Here is a 21,865-nt window from a genome sequence, read left to right on the forward strand (position 1 = left end):
CAATGTCATTTTTAAATAAAACACATTTAAAAACTTTTTTTTTCTTTTTCCAAAAATAGTTTTAGAGACATTTTTATAAAGCATTGCATCACACAATTTTAGGTAGTTTTCTAGTTTCCCATTCACACCCCACAAGCTCTTACCCAAAGGAAAACTGCTTACTTTTAGGCGAGGCACTGGGACTGTTGGAGGCAATCTGGCGCATGCGCCCTCCGTGACAGCTCAGCGCCACCAGCCGGGAGATAATGGCCGTCTTCCCATACCCAACGCTGCCCACCACCACCACTCCGTGGTTTTCACTGGACTCGCTGGCCTTCAGCATGTCCTCAAGCTGCTGAAACAGCCAGTCTCGGCCGACAAACACAGAGTCTGTAGTGATGCTGGGAACCTCAAACAGCAGGGGCTTGAGCATGATGTCTGAAGGTTTGTAGGGAGCAAAGCGTCCTAAAGTAAATGGGGGGGGAAACACATCATAATTAGTCATGGTGTTAATAATAAAACCTTGCAGTATTAGTGTGGAATGATTAACTAGTTACATACAAAATGAGTCCTAATATATTTATTTTTTTCCTTTGGGTGTTCAAATGTTTGGCCAGTACAAAAAATAAATGGCCCAAGAATTTTGGACTTGTAATATCGGAACTGGCTGATATACTTTACTGGCCCTGATCTGTGAATTTACTGAAATCCTATTTAACTGCTGTGTAACACCAACTGCTCAGTTTCTTGGTTGTAATATAAAATTATTTATCTTTCACATAAATGCTCTTTAAGGCTAAAGCTTCAAAAAGTCAACAGTCAGAGTTCCTTCTAAAATATCATTTTTGGAAACATTGTTAGTTTATTTAAAAAACATATGGTTGAAGAAAATATACATATATCTGGTAATACAGCACACGTAGACATTTTGAGATGTACAAAAAAAAAAGGAAAAGAAAGAAGTTAGTGACCTATATTCTGTTTTGTAAAGTGGGGGGCGCCATAATTCTTTTGAGCTGGCATCATGATTTTTGGCTGTTTGTGAGAATTAGTTTTACAAGACAATAAAACAAATGTGTTTTTGCTTTTTATAGTTCTTAATTAGAAACGGGGACTGGTAGGTCAGAGCTTTGCAAAACTGGTGTTTGGAAATCAGCCACAAAATCCCTGATGGGTGCATGTTTGGTTTCAATACATTTTCTAGAGCAAAAAAAAAAGCTACAATTTAAAAGAGATATAAAAATAAAGTAAAACATTTTGGAGCAATTCATTATTTGTGCCAAATGGAGATTCTGCATTTTTGACAGGACATATTCTCCTCCTACTACTTTTAACTGGATTTCTACAAAACTCAAAGTAATAACTTAGAATCTGTTCTGTTAAATCAGCTTCCAGTTTGGGTTCAAAAAGCAGAAACCCTCTTAACCTTCCCTGAATAACCATGAAAAGTTGCTTTTAACAGAATCCTGTAGTTATAATTGCTTGGGTGACCCTGAAATATTCATTAGTTATGCTGGTATTAGCCTAAGGTCCTACAGGGCCTCAGTTGATACACACCAAGTACCTCTCCTCCACTCCTTGTGCTCTTCTTTTTTTAATTATTACACAAGACATACAGGCTTATCTCTAAGATTGAGCATTTTAAGTTCATCTTCAACTTCTTTTTGAGGATATTTCTGAATCTTATTTAGTATTAACGTGTCTATCTCTCTATATTAGACTAAGGTCCTCAAATGCAATTGAAATTTGTCCATTTATTGTGAATCAGAAGTGGATCAAAAAATGGGTTGAGCTGAATTGACTTGAATCAGTGGTTCTGTCCTGTTTTCATTGTCACTCAGAGGTGAAAATCTAAATGCCCAAAACTTTGAGTTACTCTAGTTTTCATTAAATATTCCTGTTGAAGTTTGTCTAGGGTGCTCTGCAGAGCTGTGTAACACCAACTGCTCTCTTCCTCTTTCACACACAACAAACAAGATAAATATAGCCGAACAAATAAAAACAAGATACACTATTCTTAATGCCAAACATAAACTAAAAACCTACCAATCTGCATTTCACAAGTCCTGGATGCACACAGAATTGTTTCGTTTCTGCGGTTAGACTCTTTCTAAACGTTGGTCTTAGGTTTAAAAGTGCTGTTTATATGCAGCTTAAAACAAGGCGGCATTCAATTGTGGATTTTTGCTGATGTACAGGAAAATATTCAAATGTACTACTGCCTTCTAAAGTGCGCTTCAGTACAAAGTATCTAACGAGACCTTTGGAAAAATTAAGGTTTAATGTGATAGACCAAGTGAACTAGGAAGAAAAAGATCCATAAAAATCTGTTTAGATAGGAAAAAGCTGATCACTGCAGTCAACAGTGGACAGATGTGGATGATTTTCTTCAGCAGTCACGGAGAAACTAGTTAAGACACATGGAGCTAAATACAGAGAAATCGTGGAGAAAAAGCTGCAAAAGACTTTAGGCTGAAGCAGAGGTTTAACTTCCAGGGAAAACATTATGTAAAGCTACATCTAATTGCAACCAAAAAGTTACATTTCAGAGTCAAATTCAATACAGGACATATGAATAGATTTGAAAATGTATCTTTGAGGATACTCTTGATTCAATCTGTCTAAGTTTGAGCTAATGGGCAAAAAATGTTGGCATGTGTACATCCAAAGCTAATTGAGACAGATGTCATCTGTAATCAAAGAGAATCGTGATCCTACAAATATTGATTCAAGTGGGCTGAATAGAATGAATGACACCGTTTTCATATTTGAAATATTGTTAACGTACACTTTCCCTTCCATTTTGAAAATATTCACTACTTTGTGTTCGTCTATCTCAGATGATTCTAATGCAGTACATTAAAATGTGTGGTTGTGACATGACAAAATGTAAAAAAAAGTCAGGTAAATACGTCTGTATGGTCTTAAACTCTACCTAAGAAATTTGGTGTTTTCAAGAACTGGTCGTGATAATGGCAGGAAAAACTTAACTATCCCAAACCTGGATATCAAGTAAGCGCAACAATGTTCAACATGCAGCTTATTTGCAGTATTAACTGTCATTCACCTTTAGGGTCATGCGGTGGCCTCCCTCCTGTGTTGTGCCACGGCAGGCGAATGGACGTCCTCAGGGGCGTGTTACGCTGCTCATCAAGATAGGTCAGGTCCTCCAGCTTGGTGGAGCTGGTTGCTGCGAAGAGACACACGGGTCCAAAAAAAAACAAAACAAAAAAACAGCCGGTGAACAACACTAAATCAGGAGGACTGCTTTTATTTCAAAAACTGCAAAAATGTGAGATGGGAAGAATCAGTAGTTGAAGATTTTGTTGCACACAGGCTCCATCTCCCAGAAGATGAGTGATGGTGATGCAAGCCAGTGCGCTTTGACATTTGACGATTCCTAGAGGCAGTACTAGTAAACTGCAGCTGAAAGGATAGCAGTATCTTATAGTTAAGACAGATGTGCTCTGGTTGTCTGATTTCCTCTGACAGCTATAGCACTAAGATGTCTGTCCCCTCAAACAGCACTTTTGTGCTGCAGGGAGAGGATGGACTACCTTTGTTTCTCCTCAGACAGAAAGAATAAATCAATCCTATGCCAGTTGCAAAGGCTTAAAGAAGCTTTTTATACTGCAAGTTTATTCAGACGTTCAAAAATGACTCATTAGAAACAATCTGCTGAGCATATATTCGTTATCCACATGCAATCAAGTGAAGCAATGTAAAATATTAGTAAGCCAATAAATATTTGATTTTTATTTGATTTTTTACCGTCTTAAAAAAATGCACTTTGTAACTTGGATGTTAAACTCGCTCCAGATTTTATTTAATTTCAATCTGACTTTGTGCAGGGAGGAGTTGAGGTCTCCCAGCAGGAGACAATTTTGATCCCAAAAAATCTCCAGATTAACTTCTGGAAATGAGTCAGTGTGATTGCACAGCAATTTAGCAGAAGGTTGAAAGCATGAGCTATGCCCTGTTAATATAATAAATATGTGTAACAGTGCAACAAGGTCTCTACTCCAATTGCAACTCATTTTTCAATCCCAACATCATCGAGCTGTATTCTGGTTTGGCCTTGCAGAAGAGCAGAATCAAAGCCTCAGTTATCTTCTTTATCTGCCTCAGATGGGAGAGACGATCACAAACACTCATCTTCCCCTCTTCACTTACTCTCTCCCACACTGAGTTGCGAACTCGCTCTCTGGAATGTCCCACTAATTAAAACACGTCTGCTGAAACTGCGACTGAAATGAGAGGAGGCCCCAGAGTTACTTTTATTGCAGCAGACTGTTCCTGGACAACCACTCTAGACATAAACCAATTTTCGGCAAATTAAATAAAACGACAACCGCACAAAACCGACACAAAAAGAAAAATAGTCGGTGTAAACCACTACATGATGAAAACGTGCGCAAATTCGATTATGCTGCTACGACTCCTCACACCCAGCAGCACCGGCAGGAAGCACAGCAGGAATTCGGGAAGACTCTTCCAAAGCACGGGAATACCTGAACAGCGGCGCTTAGGGGGAAACCTGGGTCCACACGCTTGGCTAACGGTTTATAAAACACCCACATAGGATGAGCTCTCCAGGGGTACAACAGCAATTCCTCACTTATTCCTCACAAGTAGAGCCAGTGGCAGCAGACAATGGCCGTCTTCTTCTTTCTGGTGCTCAGTCAGTCACAGCACCCACAACAGTAGGCACTTGCTAAATGAATGCAAAGAGTGTCACCCTCCCCGTCTCTTTGTACTTTTAACTCACGGGTTTAAGACGTAATTTCTGTCCAGGTGCCTTATGAATTTGAATTTACATACTACCTTTGATAAGGAAGCAGCAGAGGGTGAAAAATTGGAGAATTAAATGAAACAAAAAGGTCAGCTAGGAGATTTAGTCTATGGGCTCTGAATACTTTATAATTGGTTTTAAATATACTATTCTTAAACAGACCTTTACAATAACACTCCTGAGTGTGGGCGATGTTAGTAAGGAAAGAAAATTATTTGTCAGGATCAATAAGGTGTTTAAAATGAAGTCAAAGGCAATTTAAAAAGAAACTATTTTCTACAATGTGAAAGAGGCTCAGTCTGCCAGCAGAGCACAAGACTTTAGGCAGAAAACAGGAAGGCACAGACCAAAATGTTAGAAACGCAAGCCACCTTTTGGGAGTCTCATAGAAAGGTCTGCATTTTGAACATAGAGCTGTTGATGTACAATGCTAACGTCAGTCAAAAATAAAAGTCAAGTAATGCTTTCTTTGTTTTAAAGTATTTGTGAAAGCATTTTATTATCGCTTCTCTCTCATGCATGCCGTTCATAGATCTAGTTATTATAGAGTTCTTAAATAGTAATTAAAACCTGCTAAAATCAGGTAAACTTTACAAAAACTGGATACCGGAAATCGTCCAGATAATCCTGATCAGTACATTTCTAAACAGAACAACAACAAACTTTAGTCGAAGTTACTGATATGAGAATGTTTTAACATTGGCACACCATTATCCCTGTCTGATATCCTCTGTGCTGCACATACATTCCCCATTTCTCTTTTTTTATCAAGTCCCTTTCAGTTTTGTCTACAAGTCCTTTAAAGCCAAGCCAAAAATGAAGATCACATTCAGCTGTGAACACCGTTCTTTTCCATACCGTCTGCATTTCTTCCCATTCATGCATGTGTGCTCATTTTAAAAAAAAATAAAAAAATCCCATTTGATGTCTTGAAGTTTGAGTTTGCAATGACTTTGAAGTCGTAAAAAATGTGCCAGGCTGATGAAAATGTGACTCGTTTCCCCCTCAAGCTGGTTTGCACTTTGAAATCTTCAGTTTCATGTTCCTCATGCCCGAGCAAAGAATGAGACAGAAACACCTTTGCTCTAAGATACCGCACCTCTCGGTTTCTCAACCCATTCACTTTCCTTGACACCACTCTGATTTTGTGACCAAGACGATCTCATTAAGTTCTGAAAAAAAAACAAAAAAAAAACGCAGCTTTGCTCTCTAATTCTACGCATTCTCTCCAAGGGCCAATTCAAAATATTTGTTCACTTTAACACAGATGGAGATCTGAACGCCTGCTGTGATAAAGCTGAAGGCAATAGCAGCTAATTATTACTGCCATAATTATCACAGCCTAATCCTCTAAATATAATTTTTCTAACGCTCACCACAGTGGAAAAGAAAAGTTTGAACTGATCCACACATTATTTTCATTTTCATAAGCCTATAATGTTTTATGAAAGTCCTAGCATTTGTGTCGAGGCCTTACGAGCAAGAAACTTTCTATAGTGATGAAAATATATTTCCAACTGTTTTACTGTTTTCCAAATTGAAAAATAGTAAAAATACACAAGAATAAAGACTTTAAATTTTGTATAGCTTCATAAGCTCAAAGCTGTTAATTTTGGTGCAAGAGGATTATTAGTATTTTATGAATATGTGTTGATATACATTGATAGCTACAATTATCAAATGTATTTTGTATCTATACTCAGTGTTCAAACAAAAAGAAATACAGTTTGTGAACTGATAGAGCTCATGCTAAACATTATATATAAATTAAGTGTCCTTTTTCCAGGTATCATAAGTTATTAACTTGCCTAATTGTAATATAAGTTATTGTTGGTCTTTAGCAATCAGCTGGAATTGAGGGTACTCAAAATAAATTTTGAATAACCTTGATTAGAGTAAATAAATACCGCAAAACATAAAAAAAACAACAAAAAAAAGAATGATGTAATTATTAAAAATATTCAAGAAAAACAAACTTCATACAATACTAGAGGTTTATGAAAAGATTTTTTTTTCTATAGAAGTGCAAACAGTGGGATGTTGTCTGTCAAACTCTGAGGGAGAGACTTTATCCCACACTCTACTATTTTAAGACTGGGCATTTAACAAGTCCTGATCTTTCAGACGGGTGCCGCTGAGAGGGGTTTGCAAACTCAAAAAAGATTGATCCCTCAAAGAGTTTTTCTTTTCCTCCTGCTGTGACACAGAGGCATCAAAACAGCTCTGGAAACGGACATTTTTGAAGATGCCTCTGTGACCTTTCCGAAATGTGCCGGAGGGTATGAATGGCTTATCTGTTTTCGTTTGACTTGCGAACTAAACAGATTAGTGACTACATAAAGCTACGGCCGGATGTGAATTCCACGGCTCCCTGGAGACATCACAAACAACCATGATATGCCGTCTTTAAACAAGGAAACAAAGAGCAAATAAAAACAGCAACAATCATAAGAGCTCCCAGCATTCAAGATGAAGTGAAACTATGTCAACCTGCTGCGCTGGAGCAGACTGGTGCCAGCGTATATTTGATTCAGAAAGCTATTATTTTTTTGTTTATGCCACACTGTTGCAGAAATTCAAGACACATTAGTAATTACAATCTGACCTCTGCAAACACTTCGGAATCACAAATTAGATTCTCAAAAAAAAAAAAAAAGAGCCAAAAGGACTTTGAAAAACAGAAGGCATCTGAATTTTACCTTTTCAGACTCTTAGCAGAGAGACAAACCTGTCAGAAAATCTGGCTTTTCATTCTCCATGTTTTTTTTTTGTTTTTTTTAAAGAACACAAATGAAACTTGGCCCCATCATTTTTTTGATGAGGTAAGCTCAGAGCAAGACCGCTGCCAAAGGAAGAGACAACTTCAGAATATAAACAGCGAGTGCGTGCAAAAGCCCAATACACGACATAAGGACCTGGAAGGTAACAAATCACTGCTAAATTAAATAAATGCACTGTGATGTCATTCATCTCCCACATAGCGGGGTTATTTCACACTCCAAATCTGAGCAACACAATCACAAGCAGCTGAACACATGACTTAAAAACGGTGGAACTCCTTATTTGGCCAAAACTAATATGGATCTTTGATTTTGGTAAACAGGTCTGCTTTCTAAAATATTTAACTGAGATGCTTCAACAAAATGAAGCATGCTATACAGGGTCATTAAAAACTGATACATGTCAACGTAAAGATGGCAAAATCACAGGCAAGTCAAGCAGCACATTTTACAACATAAACACGCTGTCAGCACAAAGTCAAAGAAATTATTAAACACGGAGGTGGAGGATTGATAGTATGGGAATGCACTGCAGCCATGTTAGCTAAAATTTTCTGTTTTACTGCTCCTGGGGTTAGAAGTTTTTTTTTTTACTAAACATAAAAGGATGTTGTGATTAAAGTTTTCTCTATTTCTGTGAACACAGCACTACCCCTCCCCTTTAAACCAGCAAAGGTTGAGGTAGAAACACTGTTTTCACTTGTCTAAGATCACACACAATAATCCTTAATCCTTAAAGTGGATGATTGTCAGCTTTACACCAGGTCTCCTAGGCTTAATATCACATTGTTTTTACCCCTGTATCATATTTTCCTTTAATGGTATTCGGTCAAAGTTTAGACAGAGTAAAACGTTAATCACTGCGATTCTGAGTCAATGCATCAGAAACGGGAGCAGCTTTTATTAAAATGAGCTCATCACCATTTCTTCTCCAAATATAATTTTCTTCAGGAGAGGCATCCGTGCCTCGCCGGGGCACCTACGCAGCCCAGTCGCAGCCATAAATGAAGTTGTCTTACCGCGTCCTTGATGTCCTCTCCCATGGTTTTGTCACACAGCGTAAAATCTAAGGTGTGAACTGTCAAGGGCCCCAAGAGGGCAATGCTGCATAACTATGACATCAACCCATAAAACAAGCACATGTATACTGCCAAATATTTCCTGGTCTGCTAGCTTTATGGGCCACAGTGCGTCTGGCCTCTTAAGCTTTATGGTACAAAACATAATGGATAAGAAAGATGCAATCCAGTTAAAAAGGTTAAGGAAAACAATTAGCAGTCAGTGGACACAAAGGGCTTTTTGTTGTTACGGCTTCAGACATGCGACTTATTTTTTTATTTTTACAGTTGAAAACGTGTCCGCTCGAGCAATTTCAGTTCAGTTACCTGCTTCCAGAGTGGAAGGTGGCATATTTCAGTGGCAATACTGTACACCAGATGATTTTGTTCTTTGTCCCTGTGTAACCTCACTTTGTATGCAATATACCTCTTGCCGAAGAAATGTTTCAGCCTCTGTACACAACACATACTCCCGTCTGTCAAACAAATGCTGAAGTCATGACCTTAGTGTTTATGTTGTCAGTTCAAGCATCTATAAACCCGACCCTAAGCTTGCAGACGTTTTAGGTCCGGAAAAACAAAATCCAACTGTGCATACTGTCCCTTACTTTGTCACAATTTGTAATGTTACAGTTGCAAACCTTAATGTGTTCTATCACGAATGTATGTGACAGACCAACATAAAGTACTGCATAGTTGTTTTATTAATAAAAAATATGAGAAATGTGACATTGTGTAATTCTGAGCCTCTTCCGTCGATATTTCAGGAACACCTTTCACTGCATATACTGATGTAATCAGGAATGACTCTCCCAGGTTTGGACAGCTACACACTGAAATGTTCAACCATTCCACTTTGATTAAAGTACAAATAGGTGGATTTCAAACAACATTTGTTCACACCTATTTTATTTTTAGGGCTTTAAGAGTAAGTCATTACAAAACAAATGGCCCATTTTTCAAACATTTATCTGTAAAACATTTTAAAAACCGGGCAACAATTTTTGTGGTTGTGGCTCAAAACCGCTGTACTTGCATACAGAGCTATGAACTACTACATCATTGACAGTATATTATACAGGAGAAACTAAACACCGACTGTGATCTAATAAAATCTTGGTCCAAAATAGAGTAGAAATTAATAGCTCATGAAGGCCAGTTTAACAACAGGGTCAATGTCAAAAGCAGTCACAACAAAAACAGAAGCGAGGTGGAAGGGTGAGACCAGGGAGTAGGAAAGAAGGGGGAGACATGAGTGGAGAAAAGAGGGTACTGGGGAATATCAACAACTGTGACAGCTGTGTGAATATCGTGAGCCAAACCACAACAGGGAGCTTTAAGGGAAGGAATGCAGAACAGATCAACCAGACAGCAGGTTGTGCTTGGAGCTGACATAGCAGCCAGTGGCCGAGGCACAACACACAGCAGCTGCCTAATCCCAAACTTCTGCCCTGACGCCCAGCTGTGAAAAGCAAAACCTGTACTGATTTCTTTTATATCGCTTCCTGCTCCTGGCCATTTGTATCGCTCACCTGCTTGGACTAAAATGACATTTCACTTGCCAGCCCCCAGGCAGAGCTCTCTTTTATCAGAGTCAAAAGAACTTGACTGACCAAGCTTTTCACCAAGACGGCTACAGTAGCACATTCACACAGATAGCTTATTTGTAACATTTTCCAAGAACAGAGAACGTCCTTACCAGCGACAGAGTTTGGCCTCGGCATTATGAGGGAGGATGATGCCTGCGGTGGATACGGATTAGGCCCGTCGGATGTGTGACCTAGTGGTCGTGGTGGCCCCTGTGCTCCGGCTGGTGTGTGGGGCGGCGGCGGCTGCTGCTGCTGCGGGTCTGTCCTCGACGGGGTGTCAGCTGGTGTTGCCGTGGCACTACTGGACTCTTCTTCCACCACGGGAGAGCACGTGTCAGCCCGCACGCTCTGCGCCAAGCCATGGCACCCGGTGCTCCTTAGGCTGCCATCTTTACTCCACTCGAGGCTGGAGCCGCTGCGGTCGTCATTCTCTGAGGAACTAGTGATGGTGGCTAAATGGAGACAGAAAACAGAATTTGAGCCAATGAGGAGGGATAATAGGAGGGAAAGAGGCGAGATAAATTAGAGCAGTGTTCTTTGTGTGATATGAACATTTATCAGTCTTAATCTTCACTGAGACACTGAGCTGTAATGGAACTTTGAATAACTCATTGCTGCTGCTCATTGCTCTTATCAACGCTGCTCTGAAACTCATTTTCAATCGACAGCGACCGTCTCTGTGCACTAATAAAAATTTTTTAAAAAGTAGGAGACATGGCAGCTTGGATTTGTTAAATTAGTTTAAGGATTTGGCTCAGAGGTCTTGCTTTAAATGAGACTATTCATTCAGCTTTATACGGTGAAAACAGTAATTAGATACAGCACAAACAAAAAAAGAAATCCACACCCAAACATTCAGGGAGAAAGAAGACGCAGGTCTAAAAACATTCAAGTTTAGACTGGAGTTCTGTTTAGGTGAGAACAAATCCTCCAATCCTATAAGAAAACCATCAAACACAAACATGTTCTCTGAGAGGAGAGAGGCGCACAGAAGGTAAAAACAAAAAACAAACATGGACGGAGAAATCAGTTGGCGACTAGAACTGCATGATCGTCTTGATTGCTCATGATGGGTGATTGGCCGTTCAGAAGGTGAAAAAAATCAGATATCAGCTTTGTTTAGAGAATGTATAATACATTTACACTATCAGTTCAGCAGCAACAGCAATCTTTGGTTTAGGTGGAGCTACTGAGGAAAGAAATCTCATTTTGTTTTTTCTTGAGTTTTTCACAAATTAAGAGAAGGGCTGTGCTGTGGCACAGTTGGTAGCAGTCTTGTCTTGCTGGAAGAAGTTCTTGGATTTGAATTCTGTTGTCCAGTTACATAGTTTGCTTGCACTGCTCTGTGAATGCGTGTGCTTCTCTAAATTTTCCCCAAGTATGAGTATGCACGTGCATGGCGGTTTGTCTTGTATGTCTGCGTTGTTGTGACTGACTGCCAGTCTATCTAGGGTGTGCATTACTTCTCACCCAATGATGGCTGGCACATATGTAAACAGTTATTGAAATGGAAACTGTCATTTCTCCACAATAAAGCAAGACTTTTACCAGATAATAGAAAGGCTGAACATAGAGTGAAATATTTGTTTTATCCCTTTGAGCTTTCAAACTTCTGTCTGCTGTGGAAACCACTAGCTTCAGAAACATGGACCATCTTTTGGAAGCCTGACAGTTACTAAACGTTTAAATAATGTTACCCACATTTTTGCAGCTATAAGATCCAAACATTATAATAGTCGACACAATTTTGTCTATATTTTACAATAGCAAAATCACGTTTTACAGTGTGACATCTCCACAGCTTTCAACATAAATGGACTGCAACTGTTTAACCAGGAAGAGCAAAGTTTTTTTTTGTTGTTTTTTTTTTTTTTGGAGGGCGCTCCAACATGTTCTTGAAATTAAAGTGTTAAAGGAGCAGTGTTATGCATTTTCCAGGCACATAGTGCCATTTCCACAGTCTGTGAAAATGGGATTGCCCAGCTACTTGTCAAAATTTCATAATGCTATAGCTCTGCGTCATTATTGGTAAAGCAAGGACATGTGTCAATCGAAATCATTCGTATGTACAATAACATCTCACCCTGCTCTGGATTACTTGCCATCCTAAACTAATAAATGGTTAATTATTCACATCTAAACAGACTTTTCTTTTACGTCATTTAAAAAGCCATTTTCAGTAATAACTTCAGGGTCCCATGTCCCTTTTTATCCAGTCTATGTTGCTAAATAAAGGAATTCAATTCAGTACAAAGTCAAATTATTGTGCTTTTCAAACCAGTCAGGGTGAAACTTCAAAGAACAGGGAATATTAATCACAGACAGGAATCTGACGTGCAGCACAGCTTTGTTCTTTTCGTTGGAACTACTTTATCAAGGTAGGGGAGAGAGATGTCTCAGCCCAGTGGTTCTGATCATTTCCCAACCCCCTCTATTTGCACACAAATTAGTAAAACCCTGAATTTTAATTCAGCTTGATGCCTATGAGGGAACAGTCATTACTTGTTGCTCCTCTAACAACGTTAGGTGTTGCTAATGCAGCTAAGATGAGCGAGGAAGAACCATTTAATCTCGTCCTTAATCTTCGTGTATTTCACAGCTCCTTAAAGTATAAATTATCTCTAATATTTCTGTATTTCGGTGCCTTGTCATGAACGGTTGTTCACCTAACAGCTGCAGTCTTTTCCTCTGTCTGCCCAGAACAGTGTGGGGTCATAGACGTTGTTAGAAACCGGAAATGTGGGCTGAACCCAGGGATGTTATTTGTATTTTAACTGCTGAAGATTTAATGAGGGCAGAATTAAAAACCCTCTATTTATTCATTTGGCCCCAAATTACAACTATAACTCAATTTTGTCCCTACCACCAATGATGACAGTCTGTGCTGTCTGGGTTTCAAAAATGACAAATTTAGACAAGTGGAGAACAAAAGAGTAATTGGACTCCACAAAGTCGAGAAAAGATCCAAACACAAACCTCACGCGGGACACGAAGAAAGCATTGTCGTTAAAAACTCAAAGATGTAAGATGTGTTCATAGATGTTGAAGCATCACTTCACCAAGATTGGAAATAACTTAGTCTAAAAGCGTCACATTTGGGCTTATTTTTGTTCTGCTTTTTTACTTGATGAATAGTTTGATTTATAAGAATTAATACTTAATTCACTGTAGATTAACCATTAAAGAATTATACAAAATCAACTCAGATTCATTCAAACTACTAAAACATCAGGTTATTCCCTCGGTTTTACATTTCTGTAATGAATACATTTTACAAATTGCATGATGTGAGGATTTCAAATTGAATGCATTCTGAACATTGAGGAGCCTCTTGTTAAGGTGCACACTATTTAGACCATCATCATTTTGCAGAATTCCAGCAAATGTTTAATCATGATTTGCATCGGCACCTCTGGCAGGAAGATAGTATATCACGGCCTTCATAAATTATTCAGCGCTGAGCAATAATATTACTTTAGGGGAGGCAGAATGACGGACTCATGGCAATCAGTTATAGAAACGCTGCAGAATTAGAAATCCAAATGTTGCGTTATGAATGGCTTTGGCACATATTGGTTTCTGCTGCAAACGTATCAAGTGAGTCAGTTTCAAAGCGCCGTGGTGTAATTGTTGTTAGCATTAGAATGCATTTTGCTTCACCTGTGTGAACTGTAGAATACTTAAAAAAAAGACAGACTGCAGTAAAAATGAAAACTTTATGGTACAGAGCCAAAGGTCCAATTACAATTTGTTACTCAATCATCCTTAAATACATGCGACGCCCATTTTCAGACCCTAACATCTGTGTGGCCATGTGAGAGTGTAGACGAATTAATGCATCAACAGACTATGCCATCTTCCTGTCAGCTTGCATAAATCCCTCGATGTCTTATAGGACTATTACAAGAGATCCAGCACAACGTCAAACTGCTACAACTGTCAGGACGACGCTCCCTCCTGCTGAAGCAGCTTCCTACAAACCAGCTGACTGACACTCAGGATGAATAACATGTCACACAAATGCTGCTCAGTATTAACAAGCTTGGCAGAGCGACAGGTGACTGACATCGCACAGGTACGTTCCTTTGTTCGGCAGCAAAAACGACACACAGGGAATCAATTTTAACGTAAAGGGTCCTTATGTGAAACTCTTTACTTTCTGAGACTTTAGGGAGATAGGTGACAAAAAGTTTAAGAGTGTTTACAAGTTATTACATGCTTTGGCTTTTTCAGAGTTTTTCTAAATTCAACTGGAGATTTTACCACTGATGAACTGAAGGGGGTAGTTCTGAGGCTGCAAAGATTCTGGTCATTTTTCTAAGCTGCGCTGTTAATTTATACAGACAAGATAATGTATTACATATCACCGACTATTTGAGCAAAGGTCATTTAAAGCCTACTTTGGCCTGCGTTTAGCTTTAAGCAGAAAAAAACGGTGGGGTCTTTGGTCCAAAAACTAATTTATTTGGGGTAAAATGTGCAAGTCAGCCCCAGAAAAAAATATTGTGAAGATGCTGGATGCAGCTGGTGAAAAAGTGTCATTATTTACAGTGAAGACAGTCCAGAATTGACTTGGATTGGAAGATTACATAGAGAGGAAGAAGCTATTACTCCAAAAGTAAAATAAATTAAAAAAAGAGCCAAATTACCTATTACAAATGCACTTAAGGGAAAATGAAATTCACAACTTCTGTTGTCAGTTGGGATAAAACAACAAAGATTTCCCATAACTGTCACTGTTACTTCTGGAGGAGAAAGAGGGAAGGTTAAAAGTCTAAATACTCCATCTAAATTATGAACAATCGGGAGGTGGTATCATGATGAGGGGTCATTTTGCAGTAGGATGGACCATTTCCATTGACAAAATGGATGGCACCACATAGAATATCATGTGGAAATTGAAGCAAGATCTCAAGACCTCAGCAGGGGAGTTGATGCTTGGGATTTCCAAATGGACACTGACCAAACACACTCTGGTTGCCATGAGGCTTAAGGACAATAGATTCAATGTTTTTTGCATTACCATCACAAAAACTTTATCTCGGTTCTTTAGAAAACCTGTAGGCAAAGTTGACGAGGTGTGTGCCAAGAAGGAGGCCTACAAAAACCTGACTTGGTTACCAGCTCTGTCAGGAGGAATGGAACAAAATCAAAGCAAACTATTCTGGGAAGATTGTGCAAAAGATACCTAAAAGATTAGATCCAAGTTAAAAAAATCTAATTCTACCAAATGCTGAACAAATGAATGAAAGCTGCTGGATTTAAAGGATACTTTTAATCTCTTAAAAAGTCTCCTGCTCATTATTCTGGCGTTTAACAAAGACGACCAACATTGGTAATACTAACTGAAAAGACTTAGTCGCAATCAGTAATTTTAAAAATCCCAACCAAAACATCCCTGCTAAGAGAGATTTATCCATTCTCACCGTTTTCCCCTGAACTCTAAAAGCTTGCCGTCAACGGATGGAGAGGCGCTGTACCGTACCTATGATCCCGCTGTCCTTGCTCTCCAGAGTGGAGCTGGGGCTGGTGATGGTCCCACAGGGGCTGGAACGACTGAGTGGGGGACGACTTGTCGTGCTGTTGAGAGTGGAGCATGGGCTGTCGGTGCTGGGAGATGCCGTGCTGCTGGTCAGGGTGGAGCAGGGGCTAATTCCCTGGCTGGTCAGAGTGCACTGAGGAGAGAGAGAGAGACCAGAAGAAAAGGGCTTGGATACAACAAGAAGGTGTTCTGAGATTAAGCAAAAATCAATGAAAGCTCAGGTAAGCTTATCACCAGGACAAGGAATCACATATTTTGTAAAGCAAGCAATATTTTTGAGTTTTATCCTGGAGGTAAAATGCAGCATTCAAAAAAAGAAAGCAAACAGAAAAAAGGGGCAGATTTGATCTAACTTCACAATCTGTTTGACCTGAATCATGTGAAACCAATAGATGACATTCCTTAGCAAATAGGCATGGGTTTCACATGTGAGCATGACACACAAGCCGAAGGGTGTGAGCTCTGCAAACGGCACAAGCTAAATCAAAATACGCTGAGATCCATGTGTTAGAGAAGTCCAAATAAACCCAAAGAAAAATGCACATTAGAAAAGACTCTGTCGCGACACAATAGACAGCTTTCTAAAGTCATCAAGGTTGCCTGACAACCAGACAACAGGCTGAGTCTCTGTTTGGAATCAAACAAAAAAGAGTGCACATCCAAATTAATCCTTGTTTGCTCCATTTCGTAATTTTCCTTCAACTCAATGGAAAGTAAATGAAGGTCATCATTGATTCTTTGTAAGAAAAGCCAAATCACTGCAGACAACAGAGAGAATGACTAATCATCACTCTGCAACTTTTCTATCCACTATTGCTCACATGAACTTCAAGAAATAAAATATTTATTGTTTTGTTTTGTTTTTTCTGTGGAGAACTTTTCAGACGACAACACTAGGTATAATGGGTGACATTGTTTGCATATGGAAAACAGTGCCTTATGCAAATCTGTAAATGCAATCAGATACCTTGAACCTTCTCACATATCATATAGCAACCACAAACAATATATTTAATTGGGATTTAATGTGATAACACGATATAAAGCATTGCAAAATTGAGACATGCAAGCTAATTGATTTCATACATTTCTGCAAATAAAAATCTGAAAAGTGTGGCACATTGCAATTATGAGAACCGACCCTAACCTGGAAGCCATCTCATGAGGATGGAGATTGTTTGACCATCTATTTTTAGGTTTTACTGCAGATTCTTAATTGAACTTCAACCAGAAGCATGTTAAGAGTTTCTGCTCTGCTTGGAGTCTCGAGTCTTTGAAAGCCTCCAGCTGGTGTACTCTCTGATCTAACCAGAGCATCATCTTCTACATGTTTGCTGCATCTCCTAAATGACTAGTCACGATCTGCACATCAGACTTCTTATGGCTTTCTGTCAACAAGGGCTTTCTCTTTTCCGTTTTTCGCGATCAAGGTCAGATTTGTGGCATGCACAACTAATTGTTGTGCTGTTGACAGATTCTTCCACCTGAGCTGTGGATCGCTTCAACTTCTCCAAAGGTACAATGAGCCTCTTGGTTGCTTCTCTGGTCAATACTCTCCTTTAGTTTTTTTTTTTTTTTTTTTTTTTTTTTTTTTAAATCTCACAGAGCATTCAGCAATGCTCTGTGAGATTTTTAAAGCTCAGAATGTCACATTATAACCTAAACCTAAGTGATAAATCTCCCCATAACTTCATCGCTAACCTGTTTGTTGTGTTTCTTGGTCTTCATATTGCGTTTCAAGATATTTTGCTGCCTGAAGGACTTTCATTGATTTTTTTTTCTCTTAAAATGACTTTAATTGTAAAGTTGTAAACTTTTCAAATGGTTTAAACCTTAAACCATGTTTAATCATTAAAATTGTGAACTCCCATTTATCCTGCTTGACACATCAGTGCATGACTTTAAAATCATTTTACTCTTAAAAAGGAGAAAGAAGAGAGACTGGACTAACTGAATTTTCTTTGCGTTTCTCCAATCTAAGGTTGAAACAGTAGGAATAGAACAGTCAGACTAATAAATAGCTGCAACAGCGTGATTAAACAACTTGTAGAGCCGTAACGTTAACTACATGGCATTCTTTCTTTTTATATCCCTCCTTTCTGTAAACAAACAACCCAGTCGGAGACCAAACTGAGACTTCATAATTAGCTCTGAGGCAATACTAAAACACGCCGAGTTAAAGACGTGCTGTAAAACAGCGTCACGGAGGAAAAGAGAACTGCTTGCAGATGACAGCAACGTGCTCTGGGAGACCCGTGCACAAAAAGCCCCTCAAAGTCTAAACCATCGACCCACTCGTACTGGCCGTCCCCTCCTATGACACCTCCTGTAATGCCTGTGATTTATGAAACACTTCCAAAGCCTCCATCACGTTCCTAGAATCACCAGCTCAGCGTCAAAACATGTCCTGGACATGAGATGGATGAGGAAAGCGCAGCATGCTGGGCTTTGCTCCACACAAAGTCCCAGCTTAATTAGCGGAGCCAAACAAACTGAGGCTCAGACCTAACATAACTATTTCTGGACCCGGGCTCAGATGCTCTTGTTACATTCTCCAGAGCCGCCCCTGAAATAGCACTTAAGTTACAGCACGACACCAAAGAGCTCGCACAGAAATAAAGGCACATGCAACCAATTTAAAATCTCCACTTACTTTCCCTTGTACAAATTTAACGCTTCAAGTTAAGTAGTCTCATAGTTACCATTGCTTGTTGTGGGGGGAAAAATGAATCCAACACGTACAGCTTGCAAACTTGTCCATAATTCACTGAGGAAAAATAAGTCAAGTAGCAAAATAATAATCCATTTTACTACTGGAGTGTGACAACTATTGTCTCCTCTGATTAGCTTCTCTATCTGTGAATCTTAGTGCTGCAGCAGTGGCAGCAGCTGCTGCTGGGTGAGGGAGAGGAGGGAGGGAGGTGGAGGGAGGAGGAGGGAGGGAAGGAAGAAAAAAATTAAATACCTTCTTTTCATTCTTGTCGTCCATAGGTATGCGTGCTGTGCCCGGGATCCCTTCTCCCAGTAAAAAGCCCAGCCTTGTCATCAGTTCCTGAGTGGCAGGAGAGGAGGAGCTTGGCTGTTGCTCCGCTTGCAGCTCTGGAGATGAGAGAAGGAGTAAAAAACAGAGGGAGAGAAGTGCAGTTAGCCGGGAAGATTCCCTCTCTCTCTCTCTCTCACACACACACACTCTTTCTTCTGGCTGGGCCACACAGGGCCACGCTGCATGCCCTGCCCTCCTCAGCTCTGCTTTGAAATGCGTTGCTGCACTCCTCCAGCAGCTGCTGATGTACTGCAGACCCGTAGAGGGCGAGAGGAGAAGACGAGTAAGGGAGAGCGTGAGGAGGGAGCTGTGGCTTGAGTGTGTGTGTGTGTGAATGCATGTGAATGTCTGGCATTGTTAAGAAAGCAGAGGCTCTATGCATGTCCAGCAACATGCTTTGAGTGCCAATTCCAGGGCTTTCTGCTTGTTTACAGCTCTCACTCATAAACCCTCTGAATATGAATGAGGTGAAACAAGGCTTTCTGAGGCAAATCTTTAACTTTGTTCAAGCATTTTATATATATATAAACCTTTGGACAATTATTAAAGACTGGAGCGACAGCAACGCAGCACAGACAAATATTGTACATCTTATAGGCTATTCCTAACTAGTTTTTAGTAAATAGTACAAATATATATTCAGACTTGAAGATATTTAAATACCCAGAGTTTAAATGGAGCTCCAAAACAATACATTCCATTATCAGAGTTATAAGCAACCATGATTCACACAAAAAAAGTTGTCTGAACACCAATGTGCCATGTTTTCAAACAGTAACTCAAAAACCTAAATGTCAGAATATAGATAATGTCCAGATATTTATTAAATTAACTTTCCTCTGCTGGTTTGCTGGAGTGCTGGTTTCAAGCATATTAACAGAAAGTTGAGTGGAGAGAAAACTGTGGTAGAAAAAGCAACACGGATGACCGAAACTCAACTGCCTCAATGACAAACTGCACTGATGGCATAATTCATGTGAAAAGAAGCCCAAACAAAACCTGAGCGCAAATGTTACATCGTACCATACATTAACAAAATGCTCATATGGACAACGATTCTGTGTTAAATGTCTTTTTTTTTTCTTTTCTGACCTTGTGGAATATCCAATTTGTCATAGGAACTGGATTTGAAAGACATATTCACCAAAAAGAAAAACAGACACTTGAAATAAATTAAGATTTTAAACTCCTTTTGTGATTAAGTTCCATTACCTCATAACCAATTTTTTTACCTCCACTCAAGTTTTCATTAACATTCCTGGAACAAACTTCTTTAGAAATAACCTTATGGGACTTGGCCTCATGGTTGAGACTGTACACTAGACAACTGTCGAATCAATAAACGCCCCATGACTGTGTAGGTCATGACCTAATAGTATTGTATTAAAACTTTCATTTTATTGGCATAATATAATCTCCATTTTTTTTTTTTTTTTAGAAATTGGATTTGATGTTTTCATTAGTTGGACATCATAACCATTAAAATTAAACAAAATAAATACTTGCAATGTGTCAAGCAGGATTTTAAATTTTGTAGAAGAGGTCTTGTACAATGAAACTGGTTGTAACTGGTTGTGCTCATAAGTCTTGATCTAACTGCAAGTACAGCTGTTCTTCCAAAGATCTATTATGCATCAGTGAGGTTGAAAATTACAGCAATTCTTTGAAGCATTATTTTTTTTTTTAAAAAATCACTTATTTTCTTAGCTCAGTCTGAACACAAATGTTTTGTCCATACAAACCACACACTTGGAAAATATTACAAGCAAATGTTATACTTCAACATTTTTTTTCCCAAGACTTTACAGAAGCTGTGAATAAAATGGTCGGGAAAAAAAAAATTGTATTCATGCATCATACATGTAGCATGCAAATGAAGTCAAAGCATTATCTTAGAGCAGGCGGACCGCTCCGTGGGTGAAAGATTTTAAGAAGCACAACCGCTTATTATCCAGCTCTCTCTGTCAGCGCCCGAGTCTCATCTTTTGCCCTCAGTCTTCCATGGTTATTAATAATGTTGACAGTAAATCTGATTAAATACAAACAAGTTCAATGGCGGAGTGTATTGCCAGGTCCAAACGTAATCACAATAAAGGCAGGACATTACACTTTTGGCACACAAGTGGCTATAATAATAACATCCTCTCCTTTTAAGAACATAAATAATAACTATTGTTGTTATACTAAAAAGAAAAGCTGACTGGTGGATTTATTTTTTTATTTTTTATGAGTGCAACGCAAAAGCGAGATTAGTGCTTCCCATCTAACGTAATCTTGTGACCAGCTGTTTGTTACTTTAATAACACTGAAGTAAGCTGGAACCATTTGTTGAAAATGCTAAGATACACATTTAATTATCAACAAAAAAAGCATAAGCGCAGCCAACGACACTTGAAGGGAACAGCCATACTGAGTGAATCAGAACCAAACCAAGTACTGGAGAAGACCCAAACTGTTAGAATACACATTTATCATCTCATGAATTGACAAAGGACGTTATTCCCAATTATAGCATTATGCCATAAGCTGTTGTTCTCGATTTAGTTTAGGATTGCAATGCTTTTATATAAACCGGCAAAGTTTTCACAAGCAAACTCACAAGTCTGTAAAAAAAAAAAAGCTTGGAATATTGTCCTTGGAATATTGTCCTAGAGTAATAGATAGGATAGTTGCATTGTTCAAAATAGCAAGCCTACTCATAAGAGGAGAAGTCATGAGACATTACGGATACATCAGGGCTGACAGGACGTTTGATGCAATAAGACGCACAACACCTACAAGCCAAATAAACCTTTGGCTCCTGGGTCACATCAGTAACATCTACAGCTGTGAAATCAATGCAATATACACAACTAGACACAAACCTTTACATTTAGCCTTAACAATGTTATTGTAACATGGTGGAAAATGTATTTAGCTTAGTTTGGTGTAGGAAAATATATTATAACACCAGTTAGGCTTTGTGCTTGGGAACTTATTTTGAACATAAATGTAAAGTACAGAGTGTGTGATTCACCCTTCAGTCTGTTTATATATATACATAAATCAAGATGGACATTCTGTAAGAAAGTTAAGTGGCTAT

The 21,865-nt window shown here is 38.9% G+C and overlaps 1 protein-coding gene across 3 annotated transcripts in view; it reads right to left on the minus strand.

Moving 5' to 3' along the window:
* Window positions 1-21,865, minus strand: part of tanc1b (tetratricopeptide repeat, ankyrin repeat and coiled-coil containing 1b) — a 100,532-nt gene that overhangs the window by 27,118 nt on the left and 51,549 nt on the right. For 2 of the 3 annotated variants that reach the window (XM_007546608.2, XM_016668715.1), the window contains exons 5-9: window positions 18,706-18,839; window positions 15,684-15,873; window positions 10,309-10,650; window positions 3,047-3,169; window positions 163-444 (exon numbers count right to left, since the gene is read on the minus strand). In XM_007546608.2, coding sequence (XP_007546670.1) covers window positions 163-444; window positions 3,047-3,169; window positions 10,309-10,650; window positions 15,684-15,873; window positions 18,706-18,839 — 1,071 coding nt within the window. Of the gene's footprint in view, window positions 1-162; window positions 445-3,046; window positions 3,170-10,308; window positions 10,651-15,683; window positions 15,874-18,442; window positions 18,608-18,705; window positions 18,840-21,865 lie in introns of those variants that run through there. The other variant, XM_016668716.1, reaches the window with a different exon arrangement.

The sequence above is a fragment of the Poecilia formosa genome, unplaced genomic scaffold, assembly GCF_000485575.1.
Source record: "Poecilia formosa unplaced genomic scaffold, Poecilia_formosa-5.1.2 Scaffold16, whole genome shotgun sequence".
In the NCBI taxonomy this organism is placed as follows: Eukaryota; Metazoa; Chordata; class Actinopteri; order Cyprinodontiformes; family Poeciliidae; genus Poecilia; species Poecilia formosa.